The 26,492-nt window shown below is 33.5% G+C and overlaps 1 protein-coding gene across 1 annotated transcript in view; it reads left to right on the top strand.

The window, feature by feature from the left end:
- The window catches only part of Cdh12 (cadherin 12), a 1,034,931-nt gene extending 1,010,321 nt beyond the window's left edge, over window positions 1-24,610 (top strand). Inside the window, exons 11-14 of the mRNA XM_087189265.1 lie at window positions 6,910-7,031; window positions 10,506-10,623; window positions 20,634-20,885; window positions 23,895-24,610. Of these exons, the coding sequence (XP_087045391.1) occupies window positions 6,910-7,031; window positions 10,506-10,623; window positions 20,634-20,885; window positions 23,895-24,397 (995 nt within the window). The 3' untranslated portion in view covers window positions 24,398-24,610. The remainder of the gene's footprint in view (window positions 1-6,909; window positions 7,032-10,505; window positions 10,624-20,633; window positions 20,886-23,894) is intronic.
- Window positions 24,611-26,492: the final 1,882 nt, after the last annotated feature.

The following is a 26,492-nucleotide window of genomic DNA, read 5'->3' as shown; positions in this document are numbered from 1 at the left end:
CCATTTCCCGTCCTTCCTGCACTGGCCAGCATCTGAGATCCACTATTTACTCTCAACTTCTTTGACATCAGTTTCTTCAGATTCTGCATGTAAGTGAGATCATGCAGTACTGGTCTTCTTTTCCTGGCTAATTTCACTTAACATAATCATCTCCAGTTCCATCTGTGTAACAGAATTTCTTCTGGCTAAATATCATTCCATTGTTTAAATGGACCATGTTTACCTCATCCATTCATGAGGTGGTGGGCAGTTTAGTTGTGTCCATTTTGTGGCTTTTGAGAAAGGAGCTGCAATAAGCATGATTTCATCTCCTCTAATATATACCCAGGAGTGGAAATTCTAAATCATATGCTACTTGACTTATTAAATTTTTGAGGACTATAATTACTGTTTTCTACAATGACTATACTAGTTTAGATTCCTACCAGTGTAAATGTCCAAGAGTTCCCTTTCCTCTGCATTCTTGCCAGCACTTGTTATCATCAGTGGTTTTAATAAGTCATCCTTGCTGAGGTGACATACTTGATCATTGTTATTTTAACTTACATTTCCCCAAGGATCACTTATAGTTAGGATTCTTCATATAACTTTTGGCCACAAAATAATAATTTAATATTGTTGTGGTTATATTAAAGCAAGGCATTTGAGAAGAATTTTTAAAATGAGAAATAGTTCTACATAAGGTGAAATGGCATCTAGCATTCTGTAGGTTTTATTCTTCATGGGTCAATTCAGAGAAAATATGTTGTTATTACAGTAGTAGTGGGTCATGATCTGTAGAGCTTTCCTGTCGAATCATCCACATCTAGCTCATTGTAGCTTCTCAGTTCAGTCTGTTTGGTAGAGTATATTTATTCATGCAGATACTTAATCTCCTAGCAAGAACTAGGGAGTGTATTGTGCTCCCAGGTTTTAATGAGGAATACACAACAGTTATTTTCCTTAGGAAACACAATGTATCAAAAGCTTTCTGTTACTGCAAATATGGAAAATCCATGATGCATTTTTCCCACAGTTTTCTCTGAAAAGAGTGATTAAAGCAATTGTTAAAGATTCCCTTTTCTTTGGAGATCAGGTTTTGTCACCAACAGCACAGAAGGTAATATTTGACTTCAGTGTGAGTGTAGATGAATAATTTAAATACTTTTTATAGCTTGCTCAGTCTAGCTACAGATCATACTACTGTAATTTGAGCAGAGCTTTTATTAGACATGGTTTAACTTAATTCGTAATTTAAAAGTGAATTGATTTAAAGATAAAAGCCAAGGAAAGTATTATTCATTATATCTTACTCAGTTTGCACTGTTATAGTTTAATACCTTGGTATAAAATGCTATGATTCATTCTTGAATGTATAGTAGTTGCAATTTAGTGTACAAGCACAAATTGAATTTTAACTCTTACAGATATTAAAAGTAAATGTCACTTTTTAAAAAGCAGCAAAGCAGCATCACTATCTTTTAATATTATAGGAATGTTGCTTTTGTTAGGACTTTACAGTTTCATAACATTTTCAGTTGCATTTCTGTACTTATTTGACTAGTATTTACTGAGTGTCTAGTCTGTAAAATATTTTAAAAGAAACACAACCTTCATCTTCAAATGTAGTTGGCAGTCCTTTCAGCATGGTGATGAGGTTGCATTATATTTCGACTCACTGAAGTAAGGGTTCCTTACTTCTGGGGGCAGAGCTGAGGTTGTATCTTGCGCCTTCTTGTCTTTGAAGGACTGACTTAGTAGCTGTCTTAGGACAGTGAGGAGCATACTGAGGAGGTTTAGATTCACAATCACAGGGAAGATGGTGAGACTTTTTTCACCTATAGGCAGGTGTTTAAAGATGTATAATTTGAAAATTTTGTACCTCACTAGGATACTTCATCAAATTAATTTCATGTGGATTTCCAGTATACTATATAAACCCAAATGTAGGTAAACTATTGCCTTTTCTACTGCAAAACCACTCATCAATAAGAAGAATAGCATGGAAACTATTTGTTTAGGTAAATTCTCTTTTGAATATAAAATTGCATTTTTCTAGGACTTATCAAAGTTATAAGTGTATTTACTAGTGAATCAGTTTATAAAAGAGATTCATTTGAAGTTCCAGTGATGGGCGCATTGGAGAAGCTGACATTCCTTTCCTCAAGAAGTTTATTCTTCTTTCCCTCCCCTTGAAATTGAGATGGAGCTCATGAGTACCCCGAATAACATATAGGAGAAATATTGTCTTGTAATTCACATAGGTCATAAAAGCATTAGTTTCTCTTTTGATTTCCCTTTCTTTGCATGCGTTCCCTTGAGTTATAGCCACCATGTTTTGGATAAACCTGGGGGACATGCAGAATCCATGAGTGAGTCCTCTTGTCCACTTCTCCAAGTACCTCCCTGGCAAACTTCAACATTATGCACCAGAATTGTGAATAAATAAAATGTCATGTACTTACAGCAAAAGAAAATGACTCCAAGGGGCAAGGCTAGGTTTCTTAAGTATATTTTTAATATTTCTCATCTCCAGATTTATTTACTTCTTACTGTAAACAAATTACCACAGAAGGTAGGTCAGGAATACCAAAAGGGTTCATCTGAAAGGGATGGCTTTCTATCTAAATATCTTATTTCAGAAAAATTGTTTTTGGTTGGATTGTACTGGAGAAACATTGAAGGGTTAAATATCCAAACATTCTTGGCCTATGTTCAACATTTAAGAGAAAATATTTTACTTTTCACCATGATGTTTGTTTTGAGTTTCTTATAGATGCACTTTTCTGAGTCAAACAAGTTGTCTTCTCTTTATTGTGCTTTGAGAGATTTCATCATCGATGGATGTAAGATGTTGCCAAATGCTGATTCTGAATCTACTAAAATGGCCATACAAGATTTTCTCTTTCTTTTGCTAATACAGATTGTTCTTGGTTGTTAAATGAATTTTGCATATGTAGGCTATCTCCCCTTTGGTCCTTGTGTACTATCTTTGCAATTTGCTGATAGAATTGTATTACTATTGTACATAATTTTTGTGTCCATATTTATAAAAGATACTTGTTTATACTCTAGCTTTCTTGTGAAATTTTTGATTGACTTTGTAACCAAGAAACAAAATGTAATGATAAGTTCTTCACCTATTTTTAAAAATTGGTTGTGAAAAATTAATATTGTTTGCCATTTAAATGTTTGATGAAATTCTCCAGTGAAATAATTGGGATGTTGCTTTTCTTGTTGTGGAGTTTTTCATTATATCTAAATTTTCTTCCATGTTTCAGATAAAATATTTCTTATTTTTCTAATCTGTATATTTATAAGAATTTATCCACTTAGTTGACTATTTTTACTATAGAAATATTTACCATGGTTCCTCGTTATATTTTATTTCACTTATGATACAAAATCATGCATTTTCCTTCATTTGCATTTCAGCTAATTTGTAGTTTTCCTTAGTAAACACCAAACTTTAAAATTAAATAATAAGGCAGTTCAAACTCAAATTCACTCAAAGCTCTGTAAGAGTTGAGATGTCATTAGGACAGGGTACAGATTTAACAAATCAGTTTTGGAATCCTGAGAGAAATATAGAATTGCCTTTTAATTGTCTATGTGAACAAAATGGTATTAACAAAATGGTATTAACCATTTAACTCATATTAAACATGAAAATATAGATTAAGGATGATTAGAAGATAAAGGGTTTGAGTTTTGAAGGATTAATTGCTTAAGTCTTTGGTTATTTAAAATTTACTAAAGCTATGCTTCTGTTTGTTTTATAATCATTCAATGATAACTAAATTCTATGTAACATTTTGTCAGATAATTTGATCAAGATATTGATGCTAAAGCAAAGTTAAATCAATTTTATCAGGGCTGTACAGATTCAGTATGGATTAAATGAGTCAGAAAGGAACTAGATCATTACTTTTGCAGCACAATTTAATAAATTATATATCTATGTGAAAGAATGCTACATTACTCTCATAAATTATATACTATCACAAAAATTCACTACAATTTGAGTTCAGTATTTAAATAGAGATGTTACTGCTTCTTAAGCTGGCACTGAGAACTACACAGTGACATTTTTATACTTTTAATTATGAAAATGTAAAAATATTTAATGGAAGTGAGAATACCATAATTAAGCCATGAAACCATTACTCATTTCAGCAATATGAACATGTTGTTATTTTCACTCTATCTTTGATTGAATATTTATTTAGAAGTTACCACAATGACTTGCAAAACTTGTTTTTTCATAAATAGAGATAGCCCACAATGCATTGGGCAGTTTCACACAGCAAAGATTGCTCTTATTTAAAAGGGTTCATGCACCCCTTAGAGAAACATTATTTATAACAAGATATGGCAATGCTGATGATAGATTTTGTGACAATTTACCCATGGGCCAAATGTTCAAACTAAATTTCAAGTGAATAAATAGTTTAATGTGAGCCAAATAAATTTTTTTATTGAAAAGTAGGCTTAAATTTATTTTAATAAAAATTTTTATATCTTAAAAGCAAATTACTAAGGTAAGCATAGTTGAGGGTGAAATCTTTTTCCCTGTGAAAATATTCCATCTTTACACCAACTTAATATACTCAAATTCTAATTCTTAAAAAAAGTTAAGAGTAAAAAATATGCTTTTCATGGGGCTTCTGAACATCACCTCATTTACCACATAAAATTGAAAGTAGTTCAATTTCTCATCATCCAGAGGTAGAATTTTTGTTACTCATGTTAATTTTTTAAATTTCATTTTTAAGATGATGTAGTTGTCTTTTTAAAAAATAGTTATATGACTGTCAACATATTCCTTTTCTGGTAATATGTAATAAAATTTAAAAGTATGATCTGTATTTTGAACTTAGCTTTTTCAAATTGCACTTTGATGTTTTCAAAAAATTACACTTCCCCTCTCTTCTTCAGACTTCCACATAAATAATGGTGGTAATAATATTGTCTATACCATATTTGCTATGAATTCTAAGTGAGTTAAACTATGCACTGTCTTAAGACATTGTACATTGCAAGCATTATAAAGAATTAAACATTAGTTTTATTTTTTAATTCAATTTAATCTTTTTGAGACAGGGTCTTGTTGTGTAGTTCAGTCTAGCCTTGAAGACACTGTGTATCCCAGGCTGGCCTCGAACTCATAGATCCTCCTGCCTCAGCCTCCTGAGGGCTTGGTTTATAGGCCTGCACCACCACACTGGGCCTAGGAAATAGTTTCAATACTGTTATTGATTTCCAGTTTCTTTGGAAAAGTAAACCTAGTTTAACCAATTTCTTGATTTTATCTATATTTTACACTATATAAATTATAAGTACCACTAAAAATAGTAGTTTTAGATAATCTTCACAAAATACTAATCATGACAGCAACAGTGTATACCAAAATGTATTGAATATTTTGTAAAAGACTGTCATTATGTACAATAAACCTATGAAGCAGAGCCCATAAATACTATGAGTTTTATATCAAGTAAATGAGTTAAATAATGAGTAAAAAGGGTTAAATAACATAAAATTTAGTTTATGAAATCAAATTTTGATAGCAAAGATAAGACAATACACTTTGAATAATAGGAATTTTTAAGTAATATGTATTATCAGAAGCATTCTTCAATATTATCAAGATAGCTTTCATAATTACATCCTATGTTACAAAATATGCCCGTCATCCTCACTTTAGATTATCTGTGTCCATACTATGTACATTGATGAATTTCATTGTGTCATATTTTAAAGTATAAACATTTCTTATGCCCCAAATTAGAGAGCTTTCCTTTCCTTTTTAATTAATCTTAAAGAGAAGATATTGTAGTCTTGTCAGAGTCATTCAGTAAGACTGCACTCTTTAAAGCTTTCCAGGTAGAAGTCTGAAAGAATATTTTGACTCTTTCATGACACAACAGAAGCCATTCAATGGAGAAATTACATAGGAAAGACTCTGGTTGTTAGTTTTTCATAATCTTGGATTTGCATTTTAACTCCCCAATTTTTAATCTCTGTACTCTGAACAGGATCTTCAAAAATTTATCCATGTGTCAAAACTTAGAAGGTAATATATTAGATTAAATAAGCTAAAATGTATGTATTATGCTGTTTCCTAGTTAATTTACTAAGTTATTTTAGTCTTCAATAAATATCAGGGATAAAGTTACTAAGTCATTATTCTGGGGCCAGAATTTGAGGATAGACACATCCTCAAAGTAATACTCTTTTTGATGCTGTCAGAAAAAATTATTCTTTATTCTTTTCTTTCTTATCACCAGCAAGTAATTGCAAGGTGCATCCTAGCTTTCTGTAATCCATCTCTCGAGTCTACTTCCTTAAATGTCTTTCTAATTTTCATTTATCAAAATTGCTCTCCCCTTCAATCTCCTTTTCATTTATAATTTTTAAGAGGAAGCTAGAAAGATTCATTTTAGAAGAACCATTCAAATAAGTAGAATCTTAGACTGACAATAAAATAGAATCCAGACAATAAAAGAGAATCAGACAATAAAATTTTCTTTATATTGATATGGTACAAAAAATTTATTTGTATGTAGAGAAAAAAAATAAAATTATTAGTGAAGTTTTTTTTTTTTCTTTTCTGTGAACTAACCTTGGTAAGATGGTTAACTAAATCTGTGAGGCCCTACTAGGATACAGTATCAGTTTTAATGGTTGCTCTTAGTCTGGCAGTGGGTTTCAGGGGTGAACTTTTGTGTTGTGCCCTGTCACTGCTTGGACAGCTAAACATCAAAACCTCAATTATTCATCCTTGATTTGGCTTGTTGTTAGAACTCTCAGGATTTCCTATGAAAATAAAGGTATTTTTTCATTCAGGAAGGCTAATTAAAAAATAAGTACTATTTATTGAAGAAACAAAACTGATAATTATCATTTATACTTTTATGTTTTTAACAGGTAACCCATTATTAACCAGCAAAGTCAACATACTCATTAATGTTCTAGATGTCAATGAATTTCCTCCAGAAATATCTGTACCATATGAGACAGCTGTGTGTGAAAATGCCAAACCAGGACAGGTATCTTGCTAAAATTGTTAATTAAAGTATGTAATGATTCATCTTGTGTGTGTGTTTGCATTAACTTGTAAATCCAGACTCAAGCACATCTGCATATACTGTATTTATTTTTCTGGATCAGATGTCTCTATAAAATAAGCCACATAAAATATTAAACTCATGATACGTAATGACAGATGCACGCATGTTTAGAGCAGGAAATCTTGGTTGCCTAATCAAAGTCCTTTGGATCATTAGAGATCTAGAATTGTTGATTCTGTGGACTTTTCCTACTCTATGATCATGGAATTTCTGAAGAACTTGAGACTATAAACCCAGGAAGCAGAACTTCAGGTCTTTTCCCATGGCTTTTTCCCACTTTGCTCACCTACTTTCACAAAGTGTACAATGAAGCTCTAAGACTATTAAGGAGAGAGGTGAAGCTTTTTTTGTATTAAGAACACCTGGATTATTTAAAATACCTGACAGGAATTATGTTCATTAAATCATTTTTGCTCTGTTTTAGTGTGGAGATGTTATGAAGGAGGACCACGCTGTTAATAAACGTGATGGTCAAAGTCCAAGGTTTTCTGTAGAGTCACGTTGGCTAGCCAGTTTACTTCTACACAACTATGAAAAGATGAATGAATAGCATTTAGAATCAAACGTGTATAGAGAAGAGTAATCATAAAACAGAAATATGATTGATCTAATACTTTGTACCTAAATTCTAATAAGAAAATGTATCCATGTGCTTTTTTTTTTTGGTGGGGGGGCAGGTAATTGAACGCAGATCCTTGCATTTGTGAGGCAGGCATCAGAACCACTGAGCTAAAACCCCAGCTCCCATATGCTTCTGATTATTTTATATTTCAAGAACTTTTAAGTAGCATAACCACTTATTTGAATAAATGTGAGAAGTATTAATTCTTAGTTGAAATAAATATTAATATTTTAAATTATATTTTTGTTATAAAGGGCATTCTCTGAACTCCCTTTCTTTTTTTTTTTCTAGCTTGTATTCTTACCTCTCCCTAGCAGAACATTCAGTCCAAAACTTTACATTTGTGATATCTACTATCTATATAGCTGTTTAAATAAAAGTTACAAAACTTAAAACCAGTGTTATCATTCATACAAGTTGCATTTACAGTGCTCAATAAATGTACTGGTTGAGAGGATGACATTTTGTGACTACAGATAGATATTATTTTTATAAATGTAGAAACTTCCAGTCTAGTCTAGTCATTCATTTTCTATTTAGGGAAATTATTAATATTATTACATTATAACTTATTTAATAATGCTTTCTCAAATTAGACATCTGCATCTTTAGTTTTGAATAGGCACAGAAATGCACCTAAATATCACATAACGTGTCACCAAAATTTTCATAGGATGAACCTACTACTTCCTTCAGTGTATGAAATAGTAGATGCTACATAAGTACCCCCCCCAATTAACTGATTTGTTATTTGGGAATTTAGAAAATATTTGTCAAAACCAATATTTAGCTCTTTTCCACTTTCCAAATGCCCTAGGGATGGACCTGATTTTGTTATATGTGGACAAGGTAATTAAGAATCTATGGAACCCTTAGGGACTCTATTTTAACAAATATCTTTTGAGTGTTGTGTGTCCCAGTAGGCAACACTTGTGCATGAAGTGTAATCCCGAAATGGCCTTTGGGATGGACATTTTCAGCTTTTGTCTCATCATTCCTCTGGGATCAGAACTATGCATAGGAATTATCTATTTCTTAGAGATGATTCTTGAATGTGCATATATGTGTCTATCAGAAAAGGAGAGAAAGAATAGGAAGACAGATGGTGCTATGTAAATCTGGGGAGATTTGTACAGGAGAATTTTTTCTCAGGGCACTGACTTTCAAGTAATACTTCCAGTTAAGTTCTAGTCTCGATGCTTTATGAAATAAAAGTCTTCTTAATCTTAAAGTTATAGCTTTCATGAGTTTTGATGTTAAATACTGCTTGATAGTAATACCAAGAAAACAAAACGAAATTGGACAATCAGATATTGATTCCTAAATAACGTATAGAAACTGTATGAGTGCAATGTGATCTGAGAAAAATGGTCTATGTGAAAAAAAGTTGAAGTCTTACTGGGTCTACATAATGTCTTTTTGATTAAATTGTCACATTTCATGATGTTGTCTTTAATGCTGAAATGTGACAGTCTAACCATTGACAATTTCATAGGATAAATAAGTTCTGTGTAACTAATTCATAATAAGATGAGGAATTGAAATTCATAGTTAAGGACCAATTAATTTTTGATTCTCAATAATAATACACTGATGCTCAATTTCCCAATGACATCTGTCTATCACATTTGTCTATGGATCATTTATATACCCTTGCATGTGCACAGCTACATGGGGATGTAGATCGTAGTCATAACACTGGATTACAACTAGGGATCAAAACAAAATAATTGGTGGATCAAGTTTAATGGCATCAATTCAATATCATATCATGTGTAATTCATGCACTGGGGCCAGGATGCCATACTTGAAATCTGTCTTCCTTTAGAAAATTCTAATTTATTCCAAGAACCTAATCCTCTGGATAGCACATATCCTTTCCTTTTTCTTTATAAACTTTCAGAAATGCTGTCTGACCCAAAGATATTGAATATTTTAACTTAATAATGTCTAAGCACTCAAGAGGACTGTAGGTCAGCTTGGACTATAGAGAGAAACTCTGTCTCAAAAAGCAAAAAGACAAAATAACATAAATCCATTAGTGTGCTTATCTGTGTAGAGAATTATAAATTTTATAGTCTGGCTTTCAAACTTAATTTGTTACTAAATTGTTATGAGCATCATCGTGAAGTACCCAGATTTTAAATACAAACATACACAATGTATGGGATCAAGTTAGGAAATCTTTTGAAATAAAGACGAAAGTTTTTATTCTTGCAAAAGCTATGAAAACAATTTTTCTTCTCAGTATATGGGAGAAAATTAACACAAAAACAAAATGACATATTTTTATGGTTTTCTTTCTCAATGCTTTATTTATTTATGAAAATAAAACTCATCCTCACAAACACAACTGTTGTAAAATTTTGCTATTGCAAGTGCTTTTAGATAATCAGATATTTTGTTTCCAGTAAATGTTTTCATTTTTAGGGTAGAAAGCATTTATTTTGTCCGATTTTAAATGCAAGCAAGTGCATTTTAATTTTATTTTGCTTATTAGTGAGAATTTGTAATGCTGGTAAGCTTTTTTGTTACGCAAACATTGATTTAAAATTACCTTGTGTCCTATAATTGTACCTGCCTTTTTTACCAGTGAATGTTTAAAGAATTGTTTATAAAATTTAAGGGTAAATAATTGGCTCGCTGATATTGATTCAAAAGGCTTATTTCTGTCTACTTGCATGCTTCGTTAAATAAATTTATTACCCCATTGTGTAAGTTCCCTTTGATACCGATGACTGACTCCAAGTTAAATCTCAACACTGTTTCAGATAATTCAGATAATCAGTGCTGCAGACCGAGATCTCTCACCTGCTGGGCAGCAATTCTCCTTTAGATTAGCACCTGAGGCTGCCATCAAACCAAATTTTACAGTCCGTGATTTCAAAAGTAAGTATAACACTTAAAATTAACCACTTATCATGTAGTTTTGTCCAGGGATACAAACACGAGGATCAGTGCTATTCCTAAAAGCACTCAATTTCATAAGGTACAGAAAACCCTATATGCAAAACCCAAAAATTTTTAAGCAGTATTTAAAATGTTTAGTCCATATAGACTGTATCTAGTAAAGTAGCAAACTTTTATTGTAATAGTAGACAATCTCTTAATGAGTCAAGAAAAAAAGCTGTATGGGAAATTGAATGACTTCCTTGTTTAAATATACCACTCATGCTACAGGCATGTTACTTGTAAATAGAATTAGCTAACACTATAGAAACATTTTTGTTTGAACAACACACAGTACAGTACAGGAGACGAATGTGAGCACTGCAGTAAGAATGATAAAGGCTTCATTTCATACCACTTAACTGGCAGACTCTTAGCATGTACAGTTATACTAAATAACGTCAACTTCATAGTATTTGTGTTAAAATTATGTATAACATGCTTTAATATAATGCCTAAAATATGCATCAGTCATAATAATTTTAGATACTATTCTGCCAATGAATTTTTTTAATTGTTTTATTGGTACATTTTAGGTATACAATACATTTACATTTATCACTGGGTGCTTGTACCTATACATGATGTATCTTAGTTCTTATTTTTTCCCCATTAGCTGTGCGCCCTTCACCCCCTCTACCCTTAGCTTTATACATAGATTTTGTTTCCATTTTGTTTTCTTTTCTCATGATTTTTCCCTTCTCTTCTTCCCTTTCCCCTTCCCTTCCCACCAAATCCTACCCCTTTGGACCTTTTCCTATTTCAAATTATCAATTATTCACTTTAATCATTTTAATCCTTATTTACACTTTCAGTTTCTCACACTAGAGAAACTACTCAGTATTTACACATGTGTGTCCTATTTATTTCACTTAAGAGTATGGCCTCAATATGCATCCATTTAGCTATAAATGTCTCTAGTTTCTCATTCTGTATGGCTGAGTAGTACTCCATTTTATAAAAAAAATCACATCTTTATCCAGTTTCCAGTTGATAGGCACTTGGGCTGTTTCCAGTCTTTAGCTATTACAAACTGTGCTGCTATAAACATGGGTGCCCATATATCCCTATGTATGATTCTTTTAATTCTTTGAGGAAGATGCCCATCAGGGGAATAGCTGGGTTAAATGGGACCTCTAGCCTTAGTTCTTTGAGGTATCTCCATACTGATTTCCACAGTGGTTGCACCAGTCTGCCCTCCCACCAACAATGGAGAAGGGTTCCTTTCTCTCCACATCCCTACCAGCATTTGTTATTGGTTGATTTCTTTATAGCAGGCATTCTTTCTGGGGTGAGGTGGAATCTCAGTGTTGTTTTCATCTGCATCTCTAGAATGACCAGTGATGTTGAACATTTTTTCATATGTTTATTTGATGTTTTTACTTCTTTGTCTGAGAAATGTCTGTTCATTTCAGATGCTCATGTTTGAATTGGGTCTTTGAATTTGGGGGATCTGATTTTTTTCAATTCTTTATATATTCTAGATAGACCTTTGTCTGCGGTACAGTTGGTAAAAATTTTTTCCCACATTGTAGGTTGTTTCTCAGCTCTATTAGTTGTTTCTTTTGCAGTGCAGAAGCTTTTTAATAAGATGAGATCCCACTTGTTGATTCTTTGTGCTAGTTCCCATGCCACTGAGGTTTTGTTCATAAAGGCTTTTCCTATGCCACTGTCTTCAAGAGTTCTACCTAACTTATCTTCCAGCAAGTTTAGTGTTTCTGTCTTAATATTTAGATCTTTAATCCACTTCAATCTTAGTTTAGTGCATGGTGATAAGTATGGGTCTAGTTTCAATCTTTGACAGGTTGAAATCCAGGTTTTCCAACACCATTTATTAAAGAGTCTATCTTTCCTTCAATGAGGGTGGTTGGCTCCTTAGTCAAAGATGAGGTGGCTGAGTATGTCTGGAGTTGTTTCTGCATCTTCTAATCTATTCCACTGATCCTTGGGTGTATTTCTTTGCCAGTACCATGCTGTTTTTGTCACAGTATCTTTGTAGTATATTTTCAAGTTGGGGATTGTGATACTCCCTGTCATGTCTCTGCTGCCTAGAATTGCTTTTTCTATTCTAGGTCTCTTCTGGTTCCAAATGAATTTTTGGGTTGTTTTCTCTAGTTCTGTGAAGTATATTTTGGAAATTTCAATCGGCATTGCCTTAAATCTATATAGTAGTTTTGAAAGTATGGCCATTTTCACTATATTGGTTCTTCCTACCCAGGAACAAGGGATGACTTTCCATTTTCTTATGTCTTCCTCCATCTCCCTTTTCAAAGTGCTGTAGTTTTCAGTGTAGAGGTCTTTTGCTTCCTTTGTTAGGTTGATTCCTAGATATTACATTTTTTTTGATGCTATTGTAAAGGGAATTGTTTCCCTAATTTCTCTCTCAATGAGTCTGCTATTTGTGTATAAAAATGCTATTGTTTTTTGAGTGTTGACCTTATATCCAGCTACTCTACTGAATATGTCAATTGGGTCTAGAAGATTTTGACCAAGTTTTTTGGGTCTTCTATGTAAAGTACCATATCATCAGGAAATAATGACAGTTTAAATTCCTTTCCTATCTTTATTCCTTTTATTTCTTTCTCTTTTCTAATTTCCAGGGTTTATGTTTCCAGAACAATATTGAACAGGAGTGGTGATAGTGGGCATCCTTGTCTTGTTCCTGATTTTAGCATTAAAGTTTTCAGTTTTTGACCATTTAGTATGATGTTGGCTGTTGGTTTTTCATAAATAGCCTTAATCAGGTTGAGATAAAGACCTGCTATTCCAATTTTCTGTAACGTTTTTATTATGAATGGGTGTTGGATTTTGTCAAATGCAGTTTCTGCATCTATTGATATGATCATATGGTTTTTGTCCTTGACTCTGTTAATATAGTGTATTACATTTATTGATTTTTGAATGTTGACCCATCCATGCATCCCTGGGATAAATCCAACTTGGTCATGGTGTATGATCTTCTTGATGAGACTCTGTATTGTGTTTACCAATATCTGGTTGAGGATTTTTGCATTTATGTTTATTAGGGAGATTGGTCTGTAATTCTCTTTTTGGGTTGGAATCAAAGTAACACTTACTTCCAGGAATGAATTTGGGAGCCTTGCTTCCCTTTCAATTTCCTTGATGAGTTTAAAGATTAATGGTGATAGTTCTTCTTTAAATGTCTTGTAGAATTCAGGAGTGAAGCCATCAGGACCTGGGCTTTTCTTTGTTGGTAAATTTTTTATTACATTTTCAACTTCACTCTTTGTAATTGTGGTGTTTAAAATTTCTTTATCTTCTTCATTTAACTTTGGCAATTCATATGTATCTAGGAATCTGTCCATTTCTTTTGTGTTTTCCATTTTACTAGAGTACAGGTTCTCAAAGTAGGTATTGATGATCCTCTGGATTTCTGCTGAGTCTGTTGTGACTTCCCCTTTTTCATTCTTAATTGCATGGATTTGAGCCTTTTCTTTCCTTTTTTTTGGTATGTTTGGCTAAAGGTTTACCAATTTTATTTATTCTTTTGAAAAACCAACTCTTTGATTCATTGATTTTTTTTGTATCATTTTCTTAGTCTCCACTGCACTGATTTCTGCTCTGATCTTTATAATTTCCTATCTTGTATGAGCTTTGAGTTTGTCATGCTCTTCTTTTTCTAGGAGCTTGAGGTTCTGCATTAGGTTATTTATCTGAGTTCTCTCTGTTTTCCTAATATGGGCATTCACTGCTATGAGTTTCCCTCATAGAACTGCTTTCATTGTGTCCCATAGACTCCTGTTTGTTGTACTGGCATTATAATTTACTTGTAGAAATGGTCTAATTTCTTCTTTAATTTCCTCTGTGACCCATTAATTGTTCAGGAAGGTGTTATTCAATTTCTGTGTGTTTGTGGGAGTTTTGCGGTTTCTTATGCTATTGATCTCCAATTTTATTGCACTATGGTCTGATAATATACAGGGGGTAATTTCAATTCTTTTACATTTATTTATACATGTTGTATGACTTAGCATGTGGTCTGTTTTGGACAATGACCCATGTGCAGCTGAAAAGAATGCATATTGTGATTTTGTGGTGCGGTACACTCTGTAAACATCTATTAAGTCCATTTGTTCAGTAGCTTGGTTCAGTTCTAGAATTTTGTTGTTAATTTTTTGTCTAGATGATCTGTCTATTTGTCATAGTGGGGTATTGTGGTCCCCCACTACAATTGTATTAGTGCTGATTTGGTTTTTCATGTCCATTAACATTTGTTTTGTTTAGTTGGGGGCATTCATATATGGTGCATATATATTTGGGATTGCCATCTCTTCCTCTTGGATTGTTTCCTTCACAAGGATGTAGTGAGCATCTTTGTCTCTCAATTAATTTTGGTTTGAAATCTACTTTTTCTGCAAATAAGATTGCTACCCCTGTTTTTTTCTGGGTTCCTGTTTCATGGAGAACTGTTTTCCATCCTTTTACTTTCAGTCTATGAATTTCTTTTTGAGTTAGGTGTATTTCTTGTATACACCATATTGCTGGATTTTGCTTCTTAATCCATTCTGTCAGTCTATTTCTTTTGATTGAATTAAGGCCATTACCATTGATAGTTATAATTGATAGATATTGACTCATCCTTGTCATGATGTTTTTCTGTTGTTGGCTATTTTATTTCTTACTCTCCCCCCCCTTTCACTTTAGTTTCTTACCTTGCCTAGTGGCTTCCCTCTGTTGGGCTTCATGGAGTTGTGACCTTCATTGTCTTTTTCTAGGATATTGCTTAGAATTGTTTGGAGTGCTGTTTTGGTATTTATGAAATTTCTCAGGTGTTCTTTGTCATGGAAGTATCTAATTTCCCCATTGATTTTGAAAGATAATTTTGCAGGATACAACAGTCTAGGTTGGAAGTTATTTTCTTTTAGGGGTTGAAATACTTCACTCCAGGCTCTCCTTGATTTGAGGATTTGTGTTGAGAAGTCTGCCGTGATTCTGATGGGCTTTCCTTTGTAGGTGATTTGTTTCTTTTCTCTAACTGCCTGTAGGATTTTTTTCTTCTGTTGGGTTTCTGGGATCTTGACTATTATATGTCTAGGTGTAGATTTTTTTTAATCATGGCTAATTGAAGTTCTATATGCCTCACTTATCTGTATTTCAAATTCTTCATCTCTGTCTGGGACGTTTCCTACTATTACTTCTATGAACAGGATTTTTATGTCAATTGTAATTTCTCCTATTTTTTCGCAGACTCCTATCAGTCTTATGTTGTTTTTCTTTGCATCATCTAGCAGCTGCTGGATTGATTTCTCATGGACCCTTTACTATTTTTAAGAAATCTCTTTGTTCATGGTCCTTCACTGCAATCCCGTCTTCTATATCTGATATACTATCTTTGGATTCTCTTAATCTGCTCTGCATGCTTTCAATGGAGTTTTTAATCTCCTGAATATCTGTTTAAATCTGTTTCATGGGTTCCGTTTCTTTCTTATGCTGGGCATTCATGGCTTTCAGCATGTTTCTGAGCTCATCTATTTTTTTTTATCCTTTTCTGTTCTGGAGCCTCTAATCATGTCTTTCATTCTGCTCACCACCTCTGTAGTTATCTGGGAGATTATTTCTGCTTTGAATTTTTCTAGAGCCTCATTCATCTGTTTTTTTACTTCCTGTGCTATCGGTTCAGGGTGCACGTGGTTGATTATCAGATTTTTCCACCTTGTTTCCCCCAGAATTTGCCTTTTGTGGAGTGGAAGTCTGAGTTTGTTTCTTGCTTAAATGTCTTCTTATATGTGTTTTTGGTACTGTCCTTGATTTAATTCCTGGGTTGATATTTCAAAATTTCTTATTGTAGGTATCTTTATTGCTTGTGTTTAGTACTTTTGAGGAATGATTGCTTTTCAGAGGTGTCTTCCAGATATAGCTGGTCTTTAGGTTTTGAGACTCTAATGACACTGAGACTATCTCATTTTCATTATACAAGGAAGGCAATCACAACATCTTAGCCCGAATGATACAATCAGCAACACCATAGCATCAGGCACAGCTTATAAAATGACAATTTGTGGTAGTTATTAATCTATCACATTTAACTGTGTGAATTAAATCAAAATCCAGGACCAACCCAACATGTGTTTATAGTGAATTAACTCTTCAATATAGTAACTTTACCCTTCGGGATGGGGAGTTAGGAGGAGTTGGGCAGGGAGGGACAGATAGGTAGAAGGATCAGGAAAGATTAGTGGTGAGGCTGGAAGGCACAGGAAAATCACACAAACTCTAAGAAACTATTGAAGGTAAGAGGAAAAAGCACAATGAAAGAACAAAGACCTGAACAGAACCACCTAACAGCAATAGGGAGGCTAGATACTATATTTACTTTCCTTTAAAACTAATAATAATTGAGAGAAGAAAAAAGGAAAGAAAAAAAATATAAAGAGAAATCTGAATTTGGTCCTGAAAGGAACAAAAAGGGAGATGAAGAGCAATGTGGGACAGTGAGAGAATGAGTGAGAGAGAGAGAGAAAGAAAAGAGAAAAGAAAGAAAAAAAGAAGCAAAAAATAAAAATTTGAAAGGAGTAGAAAAAATAAAAATTAAGAATTACAATTAAGATAATTTTTTTTCTTTTTTGTAAGAAACAAAAAGGTAAAAATGAAGGGCCTCCTTCAGGGTATGTCTCTGCTGTCACAGTAGACACGCGGGCAGTCATGTGCAGATACAAGTCAATGAGTCTCAGGAAGCCAGTAGCAGACCTGTGAGATTCAGGCAGATTTCTGGCTGCAAGTCCCAAGTTGAGCTCCCTGTCCTCCTGCAGGGTTGAACTGTGGAAGGTTCTATTGCAGGCTCCAGTTGCCCTTCCCCTGAAGATAGTGCAGGTTCTGATGGGAGGTGATGATCCCTCCAACTTACGAAGTACAGTGGTCTGATGTGCCTTTATTGCAGAGATTCTCTTCACCTCTCTGCTGAGCTTCAGTTTTCATCGAGGGGCCTGAGAGAGGCCCTCTTTCTGTTGCTCACTTCTGCTCTATCTTGTGGCGCCCAGGACAAGGGCCTTTATGATCCCCTGTGCCTCTGTAGTGTGGAACCAGGCAGCAGTAGAGCCATTAGGCCAGAGGTGGGGGCAGAGAGGGATAGCAAGGACGGGGTGGGGGGGGGACTGGCCCCTGCAGGTGCCTAAGGGACTGCTAAGTGGAGTGCATAGATGGAGTGGGGGCTCCAAGCTGTACCAGGGTCCTCACCCTGCTGTGGGCGGAGCCTGGAGCCTCCGCCACTGAATTTACCTTTACACTTTTGTTACTCTTACTACCACCAATTTTACTAATGTTGCTAATACTTTTAAATTTGCTACCATTACAACCAGTACAAATTATACAAAATACTTAATTAGAAATACAGATGCTTCTTACTCTGTGAGTAATGCTTATATCTCAAATTCATCAATAAATTTAAAAATATCTTACATTGCAAACATTTTTAATATGTCTAAACTACTGAACCTCACCAGTTACTTTATCTTATGTGTGCTCAAAACACATTAGCCTAAAGTTGAGCAAAATCTTTAATACAGAGCCTATTTTATAGTAAAGTGTTGAATATCTCATGCAGTCTATTAAATATTCTATGAAAAGTGAAAGAGTGTTGGTACTGGTAAACTTCCACATCATCGTGAAGTTGGAAAATCATGAACTGAACTATTATAATGATGGGAATGGGGTATATTAAGGTTTATACATGGTCTGCTCAGTATTAGTCAGTTTCCTGGACTATATTGGTTCTGTGACTATGAGTATTTTATCTACTCTAAACTTCTATATTCTATAAAATAAGAAATAAAATGACTGATTTTATAATATTGGGTAGATAAAGTCTAAAGTTTTAATAAATTCTGTTTATTGTGAGAACACTGCTCTGTGACTCAAATTTTCATGATAATCCTTATGTAATCCTCAAGTAAAGATACACTCATAGGAGATATTTGATACTTATTTTTATTGAATGATACAACCATTTATCTAGCTGTCCAAAAAATTTCACATTATCAGTTCTCAATAAATAATATGTTGAAAATAAACATTAAAAAATAAAGACTAGATTGTCTTTTAAAAAAAGAAAAAAAATAACAAATCACTACCTTTTTCTAAAGGACACACCAGAAATTCTATTAATTTCACTCATGTTACAAACTTAATCTTTGTTCCTTTCCCTCAGCTTCAAATATTAAACAATCGCAAGTTGAAGATTTCAATATTACTTCAACCAATCCCCATTTTTCCACCCTTTTTGTCACCTTAAGAGTTTACCATCAGTAAATCTAATAGAGAATATAGTAGTCTCTTACTTCTTGGTCTGAAGATATCCTCTCCATAACAATAGCACAGTATCCTTACCAAAGCAAATCCTAATCATGTTATATATTGCTTTCACAAAAATGTATTTTCTATTGCAGTGAGTGTAGAGAAGGTATCTAAATTCAGATTGTTGAATTTGAAGTCTGCAAAGAGATTAATAAAACATAACTGAAATAGCAACACGATTCCAGAAGCTCTACATTGTAATGAGTATTATATTTTTCTAATTCTTTAAATTGCTCTCAATTGGTAATCATGTACGGTTATAATAAACTACATGTTATATATTTTTTAAAAAAGCAAATTGTTCCTAGAAATTTCCTTAGTAGGCCCCCAGAACAAAATTTTGTTATGAATAAATCAATAGGATTGTTGATTGAATTTATATAAAAGTAGAATTTTTATTGTCTTATAACAAATTTTATCATTACCATTGATTGAGTTAAAATTACAGTTAATTTCCTTTGTCATTACATTAATATAGTAGGTGTTATAATTCATGGTAGTTACAAATTTTAATGAAGGTTGATGCTTTTAACATACTATATCTTTTTATCCATGTCCTTTACTTTTGATGATGTGCAAAAGTGAAAATACATATAAGCCTCCATAGCTACGTATGCCTCATTCTGTACTATTCAGGAGGAGTTGATTTGAGGCCTCCTACCACCCATGGATTCTAAAGCATCTATATATGCTCCAGTCCCTTATGTGAATGTCCTAGGTTTTGTATACAATCTGTACATGACCTGCTACACACTTTAAATCATCTTTAGATTCTTTGATGATTATATACAAGGAAAATGTTATATAAATAATTGTTAGACTTTGTTGTTTAGGGGATAATGATGAAAATATGTACATGTTTTATATACATATTTTCTTTTCAAATTTTTTCTATATACATCTTTTCTTTACAAATATAATATTCCATTGTGAAATTTGTGGGTATGGAAAATATAGTCAGGACATATATATATATACATATATATATGTATATATATATATATATATATATAACACACACACAACTAGTCATACAGATTTACATAAGTCAAACAGGCAATAAAAACAACTAGGTTTTAATATGAAGTACTCAATTGACTTTTACATACATATATATATATATATATATATATATATATATATAATATTTTGTTTGTTGGTTGGTTTGTTTTTGGTATTAGTAATTTAACTCAGCACCTCACATTTACCAGGCAGGCACTGCACTGCTGAGCTACATAACCTACCCAACTTTAATATATTTTAAAGAATAAATTTTTATGTAAAATATTCTACCTACACGTACTTTGTTATTCATCCAGTAATATGTCTGAGAACATTCAAAAGATATTTTTTTCCTCAACGAGATTTTCTAATAGTTTCTTATCTTTAAAATCATATATTCTTTTTGAAAAGAAAATTTATTTCTTAGAACAGGCAAGATTAATGATTCTTCTTTCCCCCAGGTATATTTTAATTACATTTGATTACATGTTGGTGTCTTTCATAAAGTTAAAAGAAAACATTAAAGTACAAATTCATTTTACTAATTCAAGAACTTTCTACTGCTTAGCAGATACTAAGTTTAAGACTTGAAGTGATGCTTATATTAACCATATCATCGTAAATGTCATGTTTTGCAGACAACACAGCTGGAATTGAAACCGGAAGAAATGGATACAGCCGCAGGCAGCAAGAGTTGTATTTCCTGCCTGTGGTAATAGAAGACAGCAGTTACCCGGTCCAGAGCAGCACAAACACAATGACAATCAGAGTTTGTAGATGTGACTCTGATGGCACCATTCTGTCTTGTAATGTGGAAGCAGTTTTTCTACCTGTAGGACTTAGCACGGGGGCTTTGATTGCAATCCTTCTATGCATTGTTATACTTTTAGGTTGGTTTAACTATTAGTCACCTCTCTCTCTGTCTCTCTCTCTGTCTCTCTCCTCCCTCATCTTTTTGTCTTATCTCTCTGTTTCTTTCATCAATTTACCATATAAATAAACATTCTTCACTGACCTATCACCTCTAAATACAAGATTATCTAGCTCTATTGAATTAAACTTGATTTTTTATGAAATTAATTTTCTATTTTATAACTCATAAATAACATTATTAAACACAAAATATGTTCAAGCAAGCCCTAAGTAAATTTCAAATTTTTTGGCCTTTGACACAATGAAGTTCTTAATAATCATTGTTCACTTAAAACTTTCTCCATTTATATTCCATTTCAGTAATTACCACAGTCTAATACATGATTAAGTCAACTTTTAAACAAATATACTTCAGTTCCAGAAAAAAAGGAAGAGAAAAGACAAGAGAGAAATACAATGTAAAGGAATGCCAAATTTGTTTTTATTCCCTTTAAACTGCCAACTAGAAGCAATTCTTCTATTTTCCCACATCTCACATCAAAATCCTGACTGTTCTACTCTAACAGAATCAAGCAGAGTAAAATGTCTAGAAGCATGGCAAAGGGAAATGATTGAACTCAGTGTTTCCTGTAACATCTCTGTGAGTGAACGTAAAGCCAGTTTAGGACTTTCCCTCTTCCGTCCGCTCTGGCCAACTTTCCAATTTCACTCATTATTTCCTTGCCGTGCTCATACAGTACATTTTACCAGGCTTTTGTTTAAAATCAAATTACGGCAGATATACAGCTGGTCATTGCAGTATCATTTATATATGCACGCTTACTATTTAACCAAAATATTCTGACAACTATTATCATCTGACATTGTCTCTAGGATATAAAACAAAATTATAAAAATGAGTACTAGAAAGGAAGGCACGGATTGCAGAATTAAATAATAGTTTGTGGCCAACTTCAGAGCCAGACATTCATACTGACTTGGACAGCAAAGTTCTAGTCCAATTTGCATTGTGTAGCCACTAGTTCCACACTGATATCTTTGAAGTACAGAACAAAGTATTCTTGATATCCTTATAAGTTATAATAAATTATCCTTAGCATATGTTTTTGCTGGTGCTTTAAACCTGAGAAGGTTATTGAAAATAACTTTCATACATCTGAAATTGTCCTTGATTTTGGAGTTTAACTTCAAATCAATGGCCTGCTCCCATTCTCCTCTCTTTCCTTGTAACTAAGTCAAACCCCAATTTAACAAGATTGGGCAAATTCTGAGTGTTGTTCCTTGGCTCATCTGGGATTCATATTGTGAGTCAGGCAACCTTTTTGGCTCATCATGTTCCTGTACTGATCCCTATAGTCCACTCACTCCCCTGAGTAACCCAAGTGTCCTGAGTACACCCAAAGGATTTCAGGTATTTTGAATTCCTTGTACACAGTACTAATTTTTGTCATTTTTTAATCTTCCTGTGGTCTCCACTATAAAATTTGCCTATTCCTTGACTTGCTTGACCAAATACAGAATCCTTTAGGTTTCCCATTTTCATGTCTTTCCTCTAGTGAGTGAATGCATGGGAATTATGTTGTTTTCCAGTTTCTTTTATGTGGCCCTCAGACACATAAAAAAAAAATGGCAACTCTAAATCCACTTGATATGCAGGACTTCTCCATGAAGGTTGACATCTCTCACACATCCTGGATAATCAAACAGTCTCCTCAGTTCTGGGACTCCCCATTCCCTGGGAAAAGAGCAGAGGGCTGAGAATTTCTCCAATGTCCTTTGTGTAGCAATGGTGCTTAGCTCTCTTCCCTCCTTCTGATTGTCCCAAGAGTGACTTTAGAAGGAAAGGGAGTAAGTGGACTTTTGTTATCATGACTTCTCTGTTTTCTAATTCTATGACAGAAGTATTCAGACTCTCTTGAGGCAAAGCCAATTATGATTTTATCCTAACACCATCACTGTGCAAGGGAGACAGGGTGGGGGCAAAGCTGAGCCTAGAATTCATTATTCATAGTGGGTCCCACATACATTTTGAATAAGCAAATACCCAAAGTATAAATAAATTAAAGAGCAAAATGAATGATAGATGATAAGGAATAGGGAGACAGATGTTTTGCAAAAAAGAAGGAAACCAAGACAAGGGGGGATGGGGAAGGAGGGCATGGAAAAGGGATGAAGAAAGAAGAGACGTGTTATGTACATGGACCAATTCCCCACAAAGAATGTAATCATTATGTACTGCAAACATGTACTAATAAAAATAAAATTTGAAAAATAAGAAGTAAACCCCATTAATTTAATGAAGAGCACTGACTCAACTAGGAAAAATCAGATATTAAAGGAATGAAAAGGTATAAATTATTTCAAAATATCTTGCTCCATGAAGTTAACCAAAAGTTTCAATAGAGAGTACACAGAATTACAAACACCAGAGGTCTTATTTCACATGATTTATTGAGCTACAGTCCTTATGTTTTCCTTTGTTTTCCTTCTTTCCTTTCTCCTTCCATTTCTTCCTTTTTTCTTCATCTTTCTTTCTATTATATTGCTTTTAAAACTCACTATCTCAAAGAAGATTTGGATTATTTCATTAAAAATACCAATTGCCAATATCCAATTGAGAAACAATACAATCAGAAAATTGATTATCAATAATATCTCTGTTGTACCTACAATACAAGTTTTGTTATATCAATTTATATTAAGTACAATTATTACGAGACCAATCATTATTTTCTCTTTTCATCATTTTTAAAAAGCATTATTTATCATCTAAAGTATGTGGAAATATAAGGATAAAATTGATAATGTAAATAACTATACTGAGTCTCTTTTACAGCTCCAAAATGAAGCTGTTAGGAAATGAAATAAATCAGTATGTAGGTAATATTATATATTATAGTATGCTTACGTTGAAAATAATAGTAAGTCTTAAAGCAATTCAAGAAGCATGATCAGTCTTAACTTACAGCGAAAGAGAATGACCTATCTGCTTTCCGTGCTCAAAATACTTTTTTATCTTGCTTTAGCCATAGTTGTGCTGTATGTAGCTCTGCGAAGGCAGAAGAAGAAAGACAGCCTGATGACCTCCAAGGAAGACGTCAGAGACAATGTCATCCACTACGATGATGAAGGCGGCGGGGAGGAGGATACGCAGGCCTTTGACATTGGGGCACTGCGAAATCCGAAAGCGGTTGAAGAGAACAAAATTCGCAGGGATATTAAACCAGACTCTCTATGTTTACCACGTCAGAGGCCAGGACCGGTGGAAGATAACACAGACATAAGGGATTTCATTAATCAAAGGCTACAGGAAAATGATGTGGACCCGACGGCCCCACCCTATGACTCCTTGGCCACATACGCCTATGAAGGCAATGGGTCTGCGGCAGAATCGCTCAGCTCCATAGACTCTCTCACCACCGACACTGACCAGGACTACGACTATCTGGCTGAGTGGGGACCCCGCTTTAAAGTCTTGGCAGACATGTTTGGCGAAGAAGAGAGCTATAACCCCGATAAAGTCACTTAGGGGAGAGGTGAAGGCTAACACAACTGAGAGGAGAAGTTTTTAACAAAGAACACAAATGGAACTCACATACATGTATACACATGCACACACAGGCTTTATAGAACAAGATTCCTTTGATGATCTGGTTTCTAGCAAGTTGCTATATTTATAATGTTGTCAGTTCGTCAATTTTGGTTTATTCTCCCTACACAAGATAAATCCTAATATATATACGCCCTTTGTTTTGTTTTGTTATTTCGGAAACACACTGAGACAAGCTCAGGCCTATTATGTACAATTTACTGACATAACAACCTAGAATGAAGATAGCTCTGTGGCATCACGGTGGAAGAGTGTTAGATTTTTCTTAATTCCACTAAAGTGCCTATTGAAACTCTTATCATTTAAAGTGGTGTACACTACACTCTGCCGTGATGGCATTGCGGGATACAGAGTTAAAGAGGAATAAAACAAAGACACCTTCTCTATGTCAAGGAGCAATAGCAACACGCTGACTTTTCTCATTCCTTTTGAGAAATATAGAACACTTCCTGAACACCATCTTTGTATAACTCAAAAGCTTTTCCCTTTTAATCTGTATGCCAGACACATTTGTTTTTCTTACACTCTCAGAAAATTGAAGTAAATGTGGTAATATCCAATTCAAAATGCTAAGTGAAGAAGTCTAAAAGCAATGTTTGATCTTAACACTAGTTCATGTTAAAGATGTGAATTAAAATATTAAGTTTTTCCCAAAAACTAGACATTTTAAAACATAAATTAAAAAATCTCTCTTTATAAAGAGTGGCCTCAGGGCTCAAATGCCACATTAAAATAAATAGTGGTTTTGTTTAATACTGTACTGGTGTGTGAAAACTGGTTTTAAAAAATCACCAAATCATTTTCATTTTCATAGGTAAAATTTCTGCTTGCGTTTATTTGAAAATTTAAGAAGGAAAAAAGTGTTTTTTATTTGAACATGGGAAGAAAAGATTACACAGTTTCCTAGAGTTTCTTACAATCCAGTGATTCTTTGATGAGTAGTGAAAATAAAATGCACATCAAGTAGCATGGGCTAGATTTATAACATGCCCACAAATCTTTATTATTTATTACTTAAAAATTAAAAATCAGGGACTTCAGAAACTAAAACCAATGACTAAAGCCCAAAATGCACACAAATGCAAAATCAGGCAGCTGATCCACTTATTTTATGAGATGTATTTCAATTTGTAACACATGCTTCTTAAATCCAAGCTTAGCATGACCTCTTTCCTCTCTCATCTGCAAGAATTCCCATACACATGATCTCTTAACATTCTCTGGTAAACAACTTTTTCAGTTTGATGTACGCTTCTGAGAAATATTACATTTTAGGTGTATATTAGTAATTCATATTCATTTTACTTTCAAGTAGATTGTACACTATCTAAAATTGGACATAACATATATAAACTAATCATGAAGTAATATATTTTCTCAGTATTATGACTATCCAAGTAACTACTGGAATATTGACACTGTAAGAAAAGAATAAATTTTCTTATAGGTCCTTTCAAAAGATATGGTCAATATCTTGTATTTATAAAATATCTATGTAAACATTTAACATGTGCAAAGTTGTAAAGGTAAAAATTTACACTTGGGAAAATAGGGTTCAATATGTATAACATAAGGAACGTCAGCATTATTCTTTCATAAATGCTTACTTTAAAATTATCTGACTGGTGTGGATGTGGAGGCAGTGTGTCCATCGGAACCTGCTATTCTCATTTCTTTCTTGGGGTTAGCCATACTCTCCTTTTCTTCCTATAAGAGATGACTCTTGAACTTATTTTTCTCTATTCTGTTCCCCAGCATTACTTTTGTTTTATCCATGGAGACTGCATTACACTATCCATGCAGCTTAACAGTTCGCAGTATAGTACGTTTTATTAACTACTTATAAAAAACTTTTAAAAAGCTCATATCAAAGAGAAAAATAATATCACTCTCCGATTTGCCCCAAGCAACCTGGTTCTCTCTGGAAGGAAGAATGACCTCCTGAAGAAGGTTGATATGCAAGATCACTTCCTACAAAGAAAATGATTCTTGCAGAGATCATTGCATTTTGGAT

This window comes from Heterocephalus glaber, unplaced genomic scaffold, assembly GCF_053883595.1.
Source record: "Heterocephalus glaber isolate CG9 unplaced genomic scaffold, H.glaber_assembly_v1.0 deba00001538, whole genome shotgun sequence".
In the NCBI taxonomy this organism is placed as follows: Eukaryota; Metazoa; Chordata; class Mammalia; order Rodentia; family Bathyergidae; genus Heterocephalus; species Heterocephalus glaber.
The sequence above is the reverse complement of the archived record's forward strand: the minus strand, read 5'-3'. Positions and strand labels throughout refer to the sequence as shown.